The sequence below is a fragment of the Gorilla gorilla genome, chromosome 9 (assembly GCF_029281585.2).
Source record: "Gorilla gorilla gorilla isolate KB3781 chromosome 9, NHGRI_mGorGor1-v2.1_pri, whole genome shotgun sequence".
Classification (NCBI taxonomy): domain Eukaryota; kingdom Metazoa; phylum Chordata; class Mammalia; order Primates; family Hominidae; genus Gorilla; species Gorilla gorilla.
This window is the reverse complement of record NC_073233.2, coordinates 66,013,475-66,031,814: the sequence shown is the minus strand read 5'-3', so window position 1 is coordinate 66,031,814 and position 18,340 is coordinate 66,013,475. Positions and strand designations below refer to the sequence as shown.

Here is an 18,340-nt window from a genome sequence, read left to right as displayed (position 1 = left end):
TGGAAAGATGATCCACGAAGGCCCTTTTTCTTCAAAAGTCTATTACTGTATAGATAAGTTATCCACTAAATTGTGTTTTCATATCCATAATTTTGATCTAGGAAATATAGAAAACAAATCATTGCTATAATAAAATAACACATACATTTCAGTTTTGTGCAACTCTGTTTTGTTCATCACAGGGTTTTTCTTTTTTATCTCTCCTTGCTACAGAGTATCTTGTGGTTCTAAAATAACATCCATGGAGAATAATACAGAGGTGAGTGAATTCATCCTGCTTGGTCTAACCAATGCCCCAGAACTACAGGTTCCCCTCTTTATCATGTTTACCCTCATCTACCTCATCACTCTGACTGGGAACCTGGGGATGATCATATTAATCCTGCTGGACTCTCATCTCCACACTCCCATGTACTTTTTTCTCAGTAACCTGTCTCTTGTGGACATTGGTTACTCCTCAGCTGTCACTCCAAAGGTTTTAACTGGGTTGCTTATAGAAGACAAAGCCATCTCCTACAGTGCCTGTGCTGCTCAGATGTTCTTTTTTGCAGTCTTTGCCACTGTGGAAAATTACCTCTTGTCCTCAATGGCCTATGACCGCTACGCAGCAGTGTGTAACCCCCTACATTATACCGCCACCATGACAACACGTGTGTGTGCTTGTCTGGCTATAGGCTGTTATGTCATTGGTTTTCTGAATGCTTCTATCCAAATTGGAGATACATTTCACCTCTCTTTCTGCATGTCCAATGTGATTCATCACTTTTTCTGTGACAAACCAGCAGTCATTACTCTGACCTGCTCTGAGAAACACATTAGTGAGTTGATTCTTGTTCTTATATCAAGTTTTAATGTCTTTTTTGCACTTCTTGTTATCTTGATTTCCTATCTGTTCATATTGATCACCATTCTTAAGATGCACACAGGTAAGGGATACCAGAAGCCTTTATCTACCTGTGGTTCTCACCTCATTGCCATTTTCTTATTTTATATAACTGTCATCATCATGTACGTACGACCAAGTTCCAGTCATTCCATGGACACAGACAAAATTGCATCTGTGTTCTACACTATGATCATCCCCATGCTCAATCCTATAGTCTATACCCTGAGGAACAAAGACGTGAAGAATGCATTCATGAAGGTTGTTGAGAAGGCAAAATGTTCTCTAGATTCAGTCTTTTAATGATGCAAAATCATCACAACGTTATTTTATCTCACTTAGATCTACTTTATACAATAACTCAAATGTTAAAATGCTATATGGTATATAGAATGTAAAATTTCATCTAATATTATTTTTGTCTTTAGTTGAGAAACAGTTCTAAGTATCCACGAGTTCGAAAAATACGATGATAATTTCTCATGGAGTTTAATGAAATATGTGTTGTCTCTTGTCATATTTTAGCCAACTATAAGTCATTACTGTTTCTTAATAAACTAATATTTCAGGCATTAATAATTTTAGGTATTTGGTACAGCTTGTTCATATGACAATTTATAAATGGTAAATAACTATATTAGAATAATAATATATTAGAATTAAAAGGCAGAGATAATTCTTTTTTTTTTTAAACTTAGCCTATGACTATCAAAGACATCTTGAACTGAGAGAAAGAAATAAAAGAATCTCTGTTTGCTATTTAAAATATAAAATCATGACCTGGCCCAGTGGCTCATGCCTGTAATCCCAGCACTTTGAGAGGCCAAGGCAGGTGGATCACTTGAGGTCAGGAGTTCAAAACCAGGCGAGACAACATGATGAAACCCTGTCTCAACGAAAAATACAAAAAAATTAGCCAGACATGGTGGTGGATGCCTGTAGTTCCAGCTACTTGGGAGGCTGAGGCAGGAGAATCGCTTGAACCCAGGAGGCGGAGGTTGCAGTGAGCTGAGATCGTGCCACTGGACTCCAGCCTGGGCAACAGAGCGGGACTCTGTCTCAAAAAACAGAAGATCATAAGTAATCCCCTAAAAATTATTAGAACTAATAAATCAATTCAGTAAAGTGTCAGGGATACAATAACAACATACCAGAATAAGTGGTATTTCTATATACTAGCAATAGGTAATCTAAAAATAAAATGAAGAAAATTCCATTTACAGAACCATCAAAAATAAGATGCACAGTAAAAACGATTACAAAAAGAACTGCAATGCTTATATTCTTAAAACGATAAAACCTAGTTGAAAGATGTTAAATAAAATCTAAATAAAGGAAAACATTACTTGATTATGAACCAACATTGTACAGCTGGCCACATTCCCTAATTGATATTCAGATTAAATACGCTTCCTGTCAAATCCCAGCTGGCTTATTTGCAGAAATTGGTAAACTTATCCTAAAACTCATAAGGAAATTTAAAAGCCCAGAATAATATTTTAAAAAGAGAACAGAGTTGGAGTACTCTCACACCACAATTTCAAAAGTTACAACAAAAGCTGCAGTAATCAAGATAGTATGGTAATGGCATAAGAATAGACATATAGACTAATGGAATAGAATTGTGAACCCAGAAATAAACCCTTACATTTGCGGTCAGTTGATATCCTGTAAGAGGGCCCAAAGGACTCAGTCAGGGCATATAGCCTTTTCAACAAATAGTCTTGGGATAATTGAATGCCTACACACAAAAGAATGAAGTTGGACCCCTGTCTCACATCATACACAAAATTAACTCATAATGGACTACAAACCTAAATGTAAGAGCTAAAATTATATCATTCTTTGAAGAAAACAAAAGAGCTAATGGAAATAGCAAGGTACATTAGGTAATATTTTTAATGAAGAAAAATAAAGTGTAATCAAATTTATGAGTTGCTGAGGGGGACAAAAATTTATGTATGTATGTATGTATTTATTTATTTTTGTGATTTAAAAGTTTTCATTATTCTTTTGAAAAAACAAAAGCAAAACCCAACAGCCACCCACATGAGAGAGAAGCAACAGGGACCCTAGAGCCATTTAAAACAGTCCAATTTTTGCAAGAGATGTCTGAGTTTCAAAAATCTCATCACAACCCTCCTCCAAACTCTCTCCTAACCCACATCACTTGGCAGGGGGTAGAGGTAATATTACGAGAAGAATGGTAATCAGCTGGCCACAGCTTGCTGAAACATGTTTGTCTTTAGAAGCCTTTTGCAACTCTGAGGGGGAAATTCATCACACTAAATGCTTATGGCGGCAAACAAGAAAGTCTCAAACCACTGATATAAGCTACCATCATTAAGTAACTGGAAAAAGAGAAGTAAATTAAGAGCAAACGCTGAACAGATCAACCAGAAAAAAAGGAACTGACAAGCATAGCAGATATAGCAGAAATCAATAATTTAAAAAAAAAAAGAAAACAAATGAAACAAAAATCTCTCTGGTGGCGGGGAGTGGAAAGTAATAAAATTATAAATCCATAGCAAAAAATGACCAATATCAGAAATCAAGAGGGGGACACTACTACAGATATTAAAAGAAGAGGAAAATTATGTGGTTAAATCTGTGCTTTAAAATGTGACGAGTAAAGTAAACAGATTTTTAAAGAAACAAAATATCATAGCTCACTTGAGAAAAAAAAAATGACTATACCTTCAGGGATCATTTCTACAGTTGGTTACTGGATAAATTTCTCTAAATGTGTAGAGCACCGAGAGAAGAAGGATTGTGGGGGAGCTGATCATAATTCCAAAAGACACAATCTCAATGCCATAATCCCGAATGTTGAAATCCCAAAAGATCAAAATCCCAGAAAAATAATTCTGGAAAAATAATTTTACAACTTTTAAAAAGATGTTTATTTACATTTTTTAAAGAGAAGGTTATTCAAGAAACCTTACAAAGTGACAACATTTCGTAGGCCACTTTACACACAAAAAAGCAGGCAATAGCCACACATTTTTGTGACTCAGGTATACTAATGACAATTGCATGGGTCTAACATAACAGATTCATATTCATAAAAATAGACCAAAGATGGAAATGTAAAAATACATATTACTTTGGTAATTGTGTGCATCCAGCTTTATAACTGCAGTCATCAGAAATATCATGAGGAACAACCTAAGTCTTTTGATGAGATAAATCAAAAACACAATGGGTCACCACTGCATAGGCTGCAATGACTCAAAAAGCCAACATCTCAAGAAATCTTATCTTTCACAAATGCAGATGTACAAAAAGGAAATCTCTATTCATTGAGAAAGTTTTGACATTTTTATGTACACACACAATGCTTACACACAAAGTCAAAACTGTGATAATGCACTCTCATGGGGTCACATTCACAAAAAAAAAATGCATAAAATGAATAAGAACTCTCAAAAAGTCTATACATGATTTATACCTCCAATATTGGAAATGATGTGAAGATGAAGCTCATAGCACTTCAAATTGTAAAAATAATGCTGACAAGTTAAAATAGTGAAAAATAACTAAAAAGAACAAAAGAAAAAAAACTAAGACGAAAATTTGACGTGAAAAAGTGTATCACAGGGATAGATTATGGACAATTGCATGGAAGACAGTGTGTAAGAGCTAGCCAATTTTTATCTTCATTAGCTGTATTTTGAAGTCTTGTATCACAATGAATAGCTGCTTTTCTTTTTCTTTTGGGACATAGTTCTCCTCAGAGCATATGTTCACACTCATTTTCTACTTGGCCCTAGTCTTTCTGAAATTCTTCTATGTTTCACTATATACTGACATGAGTATTTCCTATTTAGTTTTCCCACTTTCAGTTTAGAGATTTTGATCTTTGGGGATTTACACATTGGGCATTATGGCATTCAAGACTATGTATTTCAGGATTATGCTCCAAACCCAGTTGGAGGATGATGGATGAGAACTGTTTTGTTCTCAGCCTGTATTCCCACAAGGGCCTCATCATCTCTGGAGCCAATACTGATGTGGTGGTGTGGGACCCTGAAGGCACAAAGACCATCTCAGCCAGCACCTTGGTGCAGGGAGGAAATTTCAATCTCAATGAGAACATGTGCTACTACCGCATGCCTCTGCTCACCATCAACCCTGGGGGTGCTGTGTATGAGAATGGCATCTTCATGTGCACTAAGGGCACTGGACAAACTGTCTCCTGTGGTCTTTCTCAGCTGAACCACAGAAAGAACACCTTAAACATTAAGGGAATGACTGTACTCCCTGCCTGGGGTATGTAGCTGTTGTGCATCCTGGGAAAAAAGAAACGGGAAGGCCATTCCTGGACATCCCTACTCAGCCTATTATTGACATGAAGGCAGGAGGGACCTTCCTGAATTCATCTACAGCCTCTCTGGTTCTCAGTTTGATGACCATGTTCTAAAATGAGTCTGGCTGAGATCCCCCCACCCCATTCCATCCATGCCCTCACCAAAGACAGGTGAAGTGACATTTGGTAAAGGCACTGAACTGTCCCCCAAGTGAGGATGGTAGTGCACCTCTACCACCAGCACACACAGCCCCTCCAGCAATAGCTACAAGGCACAGGAGAGGATGGACTGGTCAACATACCATCTGAGGTGGGTGCACAGGTTCTGGAAGCCATCCCTATGACTGAAATGTGATTCACTGTCCTTCAAGTCAACTCCAATAGGCACTTTGAGATGGGGTCCATCTTCTTGGTCCTTTCCTGACTTGGTCTTAACACCTTTCTGGGGTCCAGGAAGCCCACACCATGCACACAGCCAAAAGCATAGAGCCCTGACCAGCCCCTCTCTTCACACCTGCCCCCATGTATAAGTCATATACTCACTTGAAATGCAAACTATGTTCACACAAAAACCTGTATGCAGATGTTTATAACAGATTTTATTGTAATCAATGAAAACTAGATACGTTACTATCTGTGTTAGCTCCATCATACAATGGAATGCTGCTCAAGAATGAAAAAGGAAAAAAAGTACTGATAATGCAACAAAATGGATGTATCTAATCTATGTATTTTGCTAAGTGAAAGTCCAACTCAAAGGATAGATACTATAAGATTCCATTTATGTGGCATTTCTTTAAAAAGGCAGGTTACAAGGACAAAAATCAATGGTTGCCAGGAGTTGGGAGTGGCAAGAGGATTTGACTATAAAAGATCAGAAAGGAATTTGGGAGTATGATACAACTGCTGTTTTTTTGTTTCAATCTGGATTGTGGTAGTGGTTATGTGATCATGTTTTTTGCCCCAAATCGCAAAAAAAAGTATACTATATTTTCTGCGTATAAATTATACCTTAAATTTAAAAAAAATATAACAAATAATGCAAATACATCTATGTGTTGGCTCAGAAAAACAAGATAGGTATTCATGGGTAGTTTAATTGCTTCTTCTATGAATAAGTGGAATAAGGACCTGTTGCTTCCGTAAGGAAAGCTGTTCCCCTGAGATTCTCATGTGTCTAAAACCCTCCCCTGGGCCCTATTCACTGGCTCCTAAAATGCCAATATGATATTGTTTGACCTCATTTTGAAAGGAACAGGCTGTTTGCAGTGATCTCTTCATCATTTATTTGCTTATCTGAATGTAAATAGTTGTTAGTACACGTTTGTCTTCCTGCAAAGGAAAGATTTTTCTGAGTCTGCAACCATTGACAGGGAAAACATCCCAGGATACAAATTATATTGAATTCAATTAATACGAAAACCCTTTACTGAGTTGTTTTTTAGACCTTCCCTCATTTGCTTTTCAAAGCCAATGCACAATTCTGCATAGTTCTGTGAGACATGCATAAGTCTTAACAATAATCATAATAATCATCATATATCTACTTCACAAATGAGGAAACTGAGGCTGACACAGGGTAAGTGACAATTCCAAGAACACTCTTTGATGTATTCAAGAGAAAGCGTCTCTAACAGAATTCATACATTCTCCCCTGGCAGTTTCAGGTCAATTAATCAAAATCCAAGGTTTCCAGCACCTTTTCTCAAGGAGGAAGGTAAGCTTCTATATTCCATACACATTTTTAGTGAGATGTGAACTACATGTAAAACAGTAGGGAAGATGCACTACCATGATCTATTTCAGCTGAAAATAAGATGTCATGAATATTTTCCTGAAATAGTTGGACTAGAGTCTTAATGACAAAAATACTTCTTTCAGTAGGAAGTACACAGATATTCATGAAACACCACACCATGTGCCTGAAAGAATGAGAAAAACATTAGCTAGATGGTGCTGTGATTGAGTAGTGGTCATTCCAACCTAGTTATTAGCTGTCGATCTGTCACTGTAAGAAAATCAAAACAGAAGTTTGAATTAACCGTTCTTTAGACTCCCAGTGAGTCCTCACAAAATTACTTAAATTTATACTGCATTTTAGTTTTCTTTACACCATAATCTCACCCTTTTCTTTATGTCTAGAAAAGCTGACAATGTGGCGGTTCAAAGTGCAGGTTGCAAAATCAGTCATACCGACATTTGAACCTTGAATCTACTTCACAGTACATATGTAATTTTAGGAAGTAGTATAATTCCTCAGATAGTTTCCTAATCTGTAAAATATAGATAATAGTACTGATATATAATGTTGTTATGAAGATTAAGTGAAATATATCAATATCTAAATCTATAATTCTCTCTCTCTTTTTTTTTTTTTTGAATTGGAGTCTCACTCTGTTGCCCAGGCTGGAGTGCAGTGGCGCAATCTCGGCTCACTGTAAGCTCCGCCTGCCGGGTTCACACCATTCTCCTTCCTCAGCCTCCCGAGTAGCTGGGATTACAGGCCCCTGCCACCACTCCCGGCTAATTTTTTGTGTTTTTAGTAGAGACGAGTTTTCACCGTGTTAGCCAGGATTGTATCGATCTCCTGACCTCGTGATCCACCCAACTCGGCCTCCCAAAGTGTTTGGATTACAGGCGTGAGCCACCACGCCTGGCCTAAATCTATAATTCTCTTATAAGTGTTCATAGAATAGAGCATGTGTTATAAAAAGTTATAGGTTATACTATACTATTTGGAAATTGGCAAACACAAATCCTTCCAGGGACCAGGAATGTCAAATGAAGTTGCACAGTGGCTAGGATGAATATGGTAGAGAAGACTAACTACAGAGAATGGATGTCCTGTTGAAGAATCCAAATTCAAATTTAAAAAAACAAAAAACATGGAGTTTACCATGAGCACTTACCTGCCAGCTAGAATAAAATCACCAGTCTATAAATTTTCAACCCCTCAAATCTATAGTTTATCTAAGGAATGCGAGTAGAAAGAGTAGAAATGTGTTTTGGGAAAGCACACACTTCAAAATATGGAATGGAAGGAAAGTGAAGCAAAAATAGTCAGAAGGTACCTGGGCTCCTAGGTGGCATGGCTGACGAACAGTGAGAAACACAGAGAAGACTGAATGAACCTACTGTGTGAGGAAAAGTAAATACAACAGTGGGACCCCCAGGCTTCCTACTCACCCACACCTGAAAGTCCTGCATATCACACCCAGCTTTCCCAAACCAAAATGAAGATCGTCATTACATCCTAATGATATTATCATAGCAAGCACTCAAAAGATTGTGTGAGTTAAGTTTGAAGCTTCAAAACACCCACATCATGCTCACTGGTTTTTATGCATTATTTCATTTAACTCTCATAATAGTTTATTTTGTTAGATCCCACCACCGGCTTCATCTTACAGATAGATAAAATGAGGTTCAAAGAAGTTACGTTAGTGTCAATGTCTTCCAGTAGTAAATAGTAGGGCTGTTACTTCAATGTATATACCCCTCTTCTGAGAGCCCAAACTCTAACACTCAATGCCATACCTTCTCATTAGAATTGCTTTTGTTGGTTGCATATGTCTCTACTACTGTTGAGCTATTATCCCACCACACCTAATTTACATATATTACTTCACTAGACACCCTAAGCATGGGCTAATAGACACAATAAGTAAATGTGAATTGAGTTCAAATAAATTAAATTTAATTTCAGATAAGAGCATAGGTCTTGAGAATCACTCTGCCCAGGTTCAAAACTTGCTCTGTCAGTTGATACTCATGTAAATTTGCACGAAATACTCAATCTTTTAACCAGCTTATTAACAAGATTGAACATACAAAGCATGTGGTGTGTGTGCATGTGTGTGTATGCTTGGAATGAGTGCTATAGATGTTAACTATTTATACACTCAGGTGATGTGATTTGGGAGATGCATTTGTTGCAAATATGTGACCTTCGAGAAATCATAGCCTTTTTCTGCACCACTACACCTCTGTTTGTTCATGTACAAAAGTAGAAACTTATGCATGTGATGTGAGGATACTTCATTTCAACAGTCCGTGACCACATAAATAATTTATCAGCCAAATGTTTTGTTTTGCTCAAATTAATGCTTTAGAATAAAAAATCATGAAGAAAAAATTATGGCCTTAATGAAATGATGAAATAACAGAATATATGTGTATGTGTGTGTGCATGCTCATGAACACAAACTTTTTACATTGTAAGTGCAATGTCTTTTAAATTTACCAACTCTTCCTTTTTTTCTTATTACAATAGAGATTTTTTAAATTCACATGTAAAATAACTCAAAGGTTATTGATTTCATCCTGGTAGGTCTAACCAATGCCACATAACTGCAGATCCCCCTCTTTATCTTGTTCATCCTCATCCACCTCCTCATTCTGACTAGGAACCTGGAGATCATACTGTTGATCCTGCTGGACTCTTGTCTCCAACTCCCATGTACTTTTTCCTCGGTAACCTGTCTCTGCTTGGATACTTAACTGTCACTCCCAGGGTCACGGCTAGCATGGCTAGGTTACTTAGAGGGTAGGAGGCTAAGTTCCTCATACAATGCTTGTGCTGCTCAGATGTTCTTTTTTGTAGCCTTGGCCACGGTGGAAAATATCGCTGTTGACATCAATGGCCTAAGACCACTATACAGCAGTGTGCAAACCCCTACACTACACTACCACCACGATAGCCAGTGTATGTGCTCATCTGGTCATAGGCTCCTATGTCTGTGGCTTTCTAAATGCCTCCCTCTGCACTGGGGACATATTCAGTCTCTCTTTCTGTAAGTCCAATCTTGTCCATCACCTTTTCTGTGATGTTCCACCAGTCATGGCTGTGTCTTGCTCTGGTAAACACATTAGCAAGAAGATTCTGGTTTTTATGTCAAGCTTCAATGTCTTTTTCGCTCTTCTAGTTATCTTGACCTCCTACCTGTTCATATTCATCACCATCTTGAAGACGCACTCAGCTCAGGGACACTGAAAAGCTTTGTCCACCTGTGCCTCTCACCTCATTGCAGTCTCCATCTTCTATGGGACTACTATCTTCATGTACTTACAGCCTAGCTCCAGCCATTCCATGGACAAAGATGAAATGGCATCCTTGTTCTATGCTGTGTTCATCCCCATGCTGAACCTTGTGTTCTACAGCCTGAGGAGCAAAGAAGTCAAGAATGCATTCAAAAAGTAGGTTGAGAAGGCAAAATTGTTCCTAGAACTGTGATTTAATATGGTAGGGTACATAATAACCCAGTTTCATTCTTTTCAGAACTTCCCCATGAAATTAATCACATTGCATTTTCACAATGCATTTAAATTCCTGTTGTGATAGCCTTACTTCTTCAAAAGGTAATAGCCTTACCTTTCTTTTTACCTGCCTAGTAAAAAGAAAATACGTCCAGAATGTATTACATGAACGAAAATAGTGCTGGAAAAGCATAAGAACATTTGGGTCCTTTTTGTCAAAACCTTTCTAATGGCAGTTGATTTGTTTCCTTGTCCCACTGCATTTTTTCTATCACCCATCAATGCAAACATATGTGCCTAACAGGGGCACAAACAAGCTCATGAACAGAAGCAAATGTATGTGAGAAATTTGTCAGAGGTGAATGGGATCTGACTAGTTTTTAATAAAAAGTATTTAAAATAATTAATTGAGGTATTAGAATATTAGAACAAATTTATCTAATATTATTTATTTCTTTAGTCAAATTACTGTTCTAGGAACTTAAATTGAAGAAAAAAATGTATATACTTGATATGGTTTGGCTTTGTGTCCCCACCCAAATCTCATCTCGAATTGTAATCCCCATAATCCCTGTGTGTCAAGGAAGAAACCTGGTGGGAAGTGATTGGATCAGGAGGTGGTTTCCCCCATGATGTTCTCATGATAGTGAGTGAGTTCCCACGAGGTCTGATGATTTTATAAGGGGCTCTAACCCCTTCGCTCTCTCTTTCCTGCTGACATGTGAAGAAGTTATTTGCTTCTATAATTTGCATCTATAATTTGTCAATTAACAAAAATATACTACTACTGTTACAGGTAACAGTATGGATAGACCTCCAATATGTTTGCTATGCTAAATGAAAGGTGCCAGAACCAAAGATTACATATTCTAGGATTCTAGTTAAGTATATTCTTGCAAAAATAAAATTATGTACACAAAAAGATTGTGTTTGCCAGGTGCAGTGGGTGGGAGAATGGTTTGACAACCAAGAAGCTTGAGGTTATTTATTACACATGATCATGTTAATGGTTACATGAATACATAACCATTCATGTTATGAGCAAATTTTTAGAACTGTACTTTACACATGTTAATATACACATGTTAATGTTTGTAAAATATACATTAATTAAAAATGAAAAAGAAACTAATACAAACATATGTGTGAACAGTCAAAATATCCTGCTTAATTCCCACAGGTAGTTAAATTGCTTCTTTCCTGGGAGAGTGGATGAGGAGCTATAGATGCCCTCATGAAGGACATCACCAGAGAGTTCCATGTCTCCATAATTCCCTGCTGGTTCATTAGCATTAGCCTCTGAAAGTCAACATGACTCCAGGTAACTTTATTTTAGAGAGACCAGGCTGTGTGATGGGCCTCCTTGGTCATCATTTATTCGTCTGAATCTTAATACGTGTTAGTACAAACAGATCTTCTTCTGCCGTGAAGATTTATTATGAGGTTACTACTATAGTTAGGAACAAAAAATACACACACACACCCCAAAATTAAAATTATATTAAGTAACAAAAATAATAACCACTTAGCAAGTTGTTTTGGAGACCTTCTCTTATTTTTTATTTACAAACATAATTATGTGTATTATATGGAAGATGTAATTTTATAATCTTTATTTTACAAATAAGGAGGATATAAATAACTCCTTAAGGACATAGAAAGAAGGAAGGATAGAATCATGACCTGAATGTGTATTAGTGTCTTTCCTCCATCTTTCCCTGCCTTAGAGTCCTTAAAACCTCTTGAAGAGGAGGTTCTTAGCCTGAGTCCTTAGAACCTCTTGAAGAACCTACCTGCAAGAGACTTTCTCAAACAATATTTATGTTATTTCATGGAAGAATTTCTGATTTCAAACACACTATTCCGGAGTGGCTGTTCCTTGTTTTCAAGGAACGAGATAAGCTTCTATATTCAATGTATACTTTTTGTAAAAAATTTAATTCCTGAAAAAATAATGGGGCAGATATAACATACTATGAGTTATTTGAGCACAGAAATATAGATTTTGAATATTTTTCTAAAACACTGAGGTGAAGCTAGGGTACAAATATTAAAATTCCATCAATAGAGAGTTTGGTGATACTTATAAAACATCCTAAGGTTGCTTTCTAAAAATATTAACAGAAAATCATATAGGTGATGTTCTGATTGAATAGATAGTAATTTCAATTTGTTCACTATCCATTGGCTTCTCATTGGAGATTAAATAAATAATACAGAATGAAATGATCCTACTTTGAACTACAAAAGAACCTAAGTGAATTAGCAATATCTGAACTTCCTTTTAACATTTTTCCTGTAATCCCATAATCTCATCCTTATTATTATTAGCATATCTAAACATGTTGAGGGTGATGTGGCTAAAAGAACAGGCTTCTGATTATGATAAAACTGGGTTTAAATCTTGAATCTTAAAATCTTCCTTATACTAGCTGTAGAATTGTACAATATCACATAACTTCACCAATTATCAATTGCCTTGTTGATAACTAAGAACAGGCTTGCAAACACAAACACAATCACACACACGGCTATGTATAAAGCTCTTATCCTATATTTTGGAACATAGTATATGCTAAAAGTGTGATGTGTGTTAAGATGGACAAACATAAAACCCTCCTGGGCTAGGGTTGTACATTGAAGTTGTAAAGGAATAGGAGGACAATAATAGGGAATAGAATTTAGCAAATGATGGAAATGCTTCCAAAAGCTTTAAATTAAAATAAAAAAGACTTAAAATACTGTTCATACACTAGAACAGATTCAAATGAAAACATTTTAAACATAAACTTTCCACCAAAACACAACTGCAGGCTAAAGGTAATCCACAAACTATGAACTTTCAGCCATCAATATATGTGATTCAATTATAAGGATGACAGTAATGAGAAAAAGAAATTTTCAACTCAAGAAAATTGTGGATTCCAAGAAAAAAATATTAAACAAAAGAATGGCTCACATGGAATGAACAGAGCAGCCAATCATATGGGCAGAGCGTGAACTAAGTGTAAATCACTGGGGGGGCACATAAAATCTCATGAACTTGGTGTGTGGGGAAAAAAAAAGCAAAATAAAGTGGGATACTTAACACTTCAAGCATTATCCATACTTGAAGCTCTACATGTTGCCACCTATCTTCTCAAACCACATAAAGGCCATCAGTTCATTCCAATAATAGAAGCACAACTAGTACTCATCAGGCTGTGCTAAACAATCAGCATTTTACTCATTGACTTTTTTTAATGCACTCTCTCATTTCATTCTCCAAATAATACCTTGGGGTAGGCCTCATTACCACCTTCTTTATGTAGATGAAGAAATTCTTGTTCAGGTAGTTAGATTAGGACCAGTGATTCCTAGGTTGTACATGTAGAAATGACATGCACCTCCTCCCAGAGCCCAAGCTCCATGCATAGTGCTATGCCCTCCAGTCCTTCAGCATCACCTCTGCGGTTTACACATTCTTCTACTGCCCCAGTTATCTCACCACATCTACTACGCATGTATCTTTAAGTTAATTCACTGTGAAATCACAAACACTGAGTTTGAAATAATAGAGAAAATGAATAATTCTAAATTGAGTTAAATTCAGTTTTATTTAAATGCAATTTAGTCAATCAAATTTGGTAACAATTCTGTCTGGAGTCAAAGCTTTGCCTGCCAATGAATAATTCTGTAAACATGAATAAAACACTTAACCTCTGGTGCCTCACAATCTAAATGAAAGTAACAACTACTCAATTTTATAAATTTATTGAGAGGAATCAAGGAATATAGATGTAAAAATATCTAGCTGTGGGCACATTGGCAACGTAGAAGTCTGAATTTATTAAACTAGGAAAAGTTGAACTGGCTGATTTATTAATTCCAGAATTATCATGTTGGATAATTCACAAATTTTTCCAAATCTCAGTTTGTAAATATATAAAAATTAAAAACTGGAGAGATGACCTCTATGGATCCTTCAGTCAACAGTCTAGGGCTCTATTGATAATTAATCCACTAAACCTTGTTGTTAAGTTCATGCTTTCATTATGGAAAATCATGAAACACATATTATTGCTATAATGAAATAGTACATAATGTACATAAACATTTTATTTTCGCTGCAATCTCTACTGCCTTTAATGTTCTGCTCCTTTATTTCTCATTCATATAGGGTGTCTCCTGATTCCAAATAACACTGATGTAGAACAGTACAGAGGCGTCACAGTTCATCTTCCTAGGACTAAGCAATGTCCCAGAACTGCAGGTCCCCTTCTTTATCGTGTTTGTTCTCATCTATCTCATCAATGTAGTTGAAAACTTGGGGATGATCATTTTGATTCTCTGGTACTCTCAACTCCACAATCCAATGTACTTCTTCTTCAGTAATCTGTCTCTGGTAGACTTTTTTTACTCTTCAGTTGTCACTCCAAAGGTCATGACTGGGCTCCTTAGAGAAGACAAAATCATTTCCTATACTGTGTGGGCTACTCAGACATTCTTTTCTGATTCCTTTGCCAGTGTGGTAAATTTACTATTGGCCTTAATGGCCTCTGGCCACTATGCAGCAGTGTGCAAGCCCCTGCATTACACCACCACCATGATGACAAGTGTGTGTACATGTCTGGCCATAGGTTGATACGTCGGTGGTTTCCTGAATGCCTCCATTCACACTGGGGAAACATTCAGTCTCTTTCTGTATGTCCAATGAAGTCCATCACTTTTTCTGTGAGGTTCCAGCAGTCATGGCTCTGTCTTGCTCTGATAGACATGTGAATGGAGTGGTTCTTGTTTATGTAACCAGCTCAATATCCTCTTTGCCCTTCTAGTTATCTTGATATCCTACTTATTGATGTTTATCACCATCCTAAAGATGCACTCAACTGCAGGATACCAGAAGGCTTTGGCCATTTGTGCCTCTCACCTCACTGCAGTTGCCATCTTCTATGGGACTATTATCTTCATGCATATACAGCCCAGCTCCAGTCATTCCATTGACACAGACAAAATTGCAGCTGTGTTTTATACTATTGTCTTCCCCATGGTGAACCATGTGGTCTAAAGATTGAAGAACAAGGTGAAGAGTACAGTCAAGAAAATTGTTGAGAAGGTAAAATTGTCTCTAGGATTGTGAGTTTAACATTTCAGCATGCATAATACCTAGTTTCATTCCTTTCTGAAATTCTCCAGTCACTTCATGACATTTTGAGGCCCACACTCCAGTTAATTTCTAGAAATTATATCCTTACCTCTTCAAAAGTCTATTGTCTAGAAAAGGGAAATATAATGATTAGAAATGTAATACCTGAATAAAAATGGCGTAAGGAAATCATAAAGTGGTGTAGTTCAAAAAATGCATTAGGAAGACTTAATTTATTCACTCTTTATATGCATTTTCTCTATCATATGGCACAAGTAACATACATGTAAAAACTGGTGACAAACAAACCCATGAACAGAAACGCATACTTGTGACTCCTATGAGCACATACACATAGGAGTGAAAAATTAGCCAGAGGTAAAGGGAATGTGGCTAGGGTTTCAATAAAAATAATTTAGTTAATTGGGGAATTCAAATATAAATTTTTGACTACTGTTACTTTTTTCTTAAGTGGAATATTCTAAGCATTATTGTTTGAGAAAAAATAGCTATGGCTTTAAACGAAAGTGTTGGCTCATATTGTTAGCATATTTTATTGAGAGATACATAGCTAAAGCATTTTAAATCATTAATATTTCTGTCTTTAAATCATTTTGTAGAACATACATTTTTATATCACATTTTCTTTATATAAAAGACAAAAAGTTTTCTTTTTTCTTTTTTCTTAACTTTTATTTAAGATTCAGGGAGTACATGTGCAAGTTTGTTAAATGGGTATAATTTGTGATGTTGAGGTTTGGAGTACAGAAGATCCTGTCACTCAGATACTGAGCATAGTACCCAATAGTTAGTTTGTCAGCCCTTGTGTCCCTTCCTCTAGTAGTCTTCAGTGTCTATTGTTGCCATCTTTATGTCCATGAGTACCCATTGCTCAGCTCCCACTTGTAAGTGAGAATGTGTGGTATTTGGTTGCATATTCCTGCATTAATATGCTTAAGATAGTGGCCTCCAGCTGCATCCATGTTGCTGCAAAGGATATGATTTCACTATTTGTTATGGCTGTGTAGTATTTCATGGTGTTTATGTACCACATTTTCTTTATCCAGTCACCATTGATGGGCACCTTGGTTGATTCCATCTCTTTGTTATTGTGAATAGTGCTGCAATGAACATATGAGTATATGTGTCTTATTGGTAGAACAATTTGCTTTCTTTTGGATATGTAGCCAGTAATGGGACTGCTGGGTTGAATGATAGCTCTGTTTTAAGTTGTTTGAAAAATTTCCAAACTGCTTTCCATGGTGGCTGCACTAGTTTACATTCTCACCAACAATGTATAAGTGTCCCCTTTGCTCCACAACCTCTCCAACATCTGTTCTTTTTTGATTTCTTATTAATAGCCATTCTGCCTTATGTGAGAAAGTATCTCATTGTGGTTTTGATCTGCATTTCTCTGATGATTCGTGACGTTAAGCATTTTTTCATGTTTGTTGGTAGTTTGTATGTCTTCTTTTGAAAAGTGTCTTTTCCTCATTTTTAAATGGGATTATTTATGTTTTACTTGTTTAATTGCCCTGGCCAGAACTTCCAACACTATGTTGAATAGGAGTGGTGAGAGAGGGCATCCCTGTCTTCTGCCGGTTTTCAAAGGGAATGCTTCCAGTTTTTGCCCATTCAGTATGATATTGGCTGTGGGTTTGTCATAGATAGCTCTTATTATTTTGAAATACGTCCCATCAATACCTAATTTATTGAGAGTTTTTAGCATGAAGGGTTGTTGAATTTTGTCAAAGGCTTTTTCTGCATCTCTTGAGATAATCATGTGGTTTTTGTCTTTGGCTCTGTTTATATGCTGGATTACATTTATTGATTTGCATATATTGAACCAGCCTTGCATCCCGGGGATGAAGCCCACTTGATCATGGTGGATAAGCTTTTTGATGTGCTGCTGGATTCGGTTTGCCAGTATTTTATTGAGGATTTTTGCATCAATGTTCATCAAGGATATTGGTCTAAAATTCTCTTTTTTGGTTGTGTCTCTGCCAGGCTTTGATATCAGAATGATGCTGGCCTCATAACATGAGTTAGGGAGGATTCCCTCTTTTTCTATTGATTGGAATAGTTTCAGAAGGAATGGTACCAGTTCCTCCTTGTACCTCTGGTAGAATTCGGCTGTGAATCCATCTGGTCCTGGACTCTTTTTGGTTGGTAAACTATTGATTATTGCCACAATTTCAGCTCCTGTTATTGGTCTATTCAGAGATTCAACTTCTTCCTGGTTTAGTCTTGGGAGAGTATATGTGTCAAGGAATTTATCCATTTCTTCTAGATTTTCTAGTTTATTTGCGTAGAGGTGTTTGTAGTACTCTCTGATGGTAGTTTGTATTTCTGTGGGATTGGTGGTGATATCCCCTTTATCATTTTTTATTGTGTCTATTTGATTCTTCTCTCTTTTTTTCTTTATTAGTCTTGCTAGCGGTCTATCAATTTTGTTGATCCTTTCAAAAAACCAGCTCCTGGATTCACTGATTTTTTGAAGGGTTTTTTGTGTCTCTATTTCCTTCAGTTCTGCTCTGATTTTAGTTATTTCTTGCCTTCTGCTAGCTTTTGAATGTGTTTGCTCTTGCTTTTCTAGTTCTTTTAATTGTGATGTTAGGGTGTCAATTTTGGATCTTTCCTGCTTTCTCTTGTGGGCATTTAGTGCTATAAATTTCCCTCTACACACTGCTTTGAATGCATCCCAGAGATTCTGGTATGTTGTGTCTTTGTTCTCGTTGGTTTCAAAGAACATCTTTATTTCTGCCTT

General features: G+C 36.7%; 1 protein-coding gene and 2 pseudogenes across 1 annotated transcript; all 3 read left to right on the top strand.

Moving 5' to 3' along the window:
- The first annotated feature begins 238 nt into the window (after positions 1-238).
- LOC101149907 (olfactory receptor 5B17) lies at positions 239-1,187 on the top strand. The gene has a single exon (XM_004051218.2). The coding sequence runs from the start codon at positions 242-244 to the stop codon at positions 1,184-1,186; it is 945 nt and encodes a 314-aa protein (XP_004051266.1). The 5' UTR covers positions 239-241; the 3' UTR covers position 1,187.
- An 8,295-nt stretch (positions 1,188-9,482) lies between these two features.
- LOC101149554 (olfactory receptor 5B2-like) lies at positions 9,483-10,392 on the top strand (annotated as a pseudogene).
- Positions 10,393-14,634: 4,242 nt separating this feature from the next.
- LOC101154505 (olfactory receptor 5B3-like) lies at positions 14,635-15,637 on the top strand (annotated as a pseudogene).
- Positions 15,638-18,340: the final 2,703 nt, after the last annotated feature.

Coding starts and splice junctions, on each gene's coding strand:
- LOC101149907 (XM_004051218.2), top strand. CDS start 242: ATGGAGAATAATACAGAGGTGAGTGAATTCATCCTGCTTGGTCTAACC.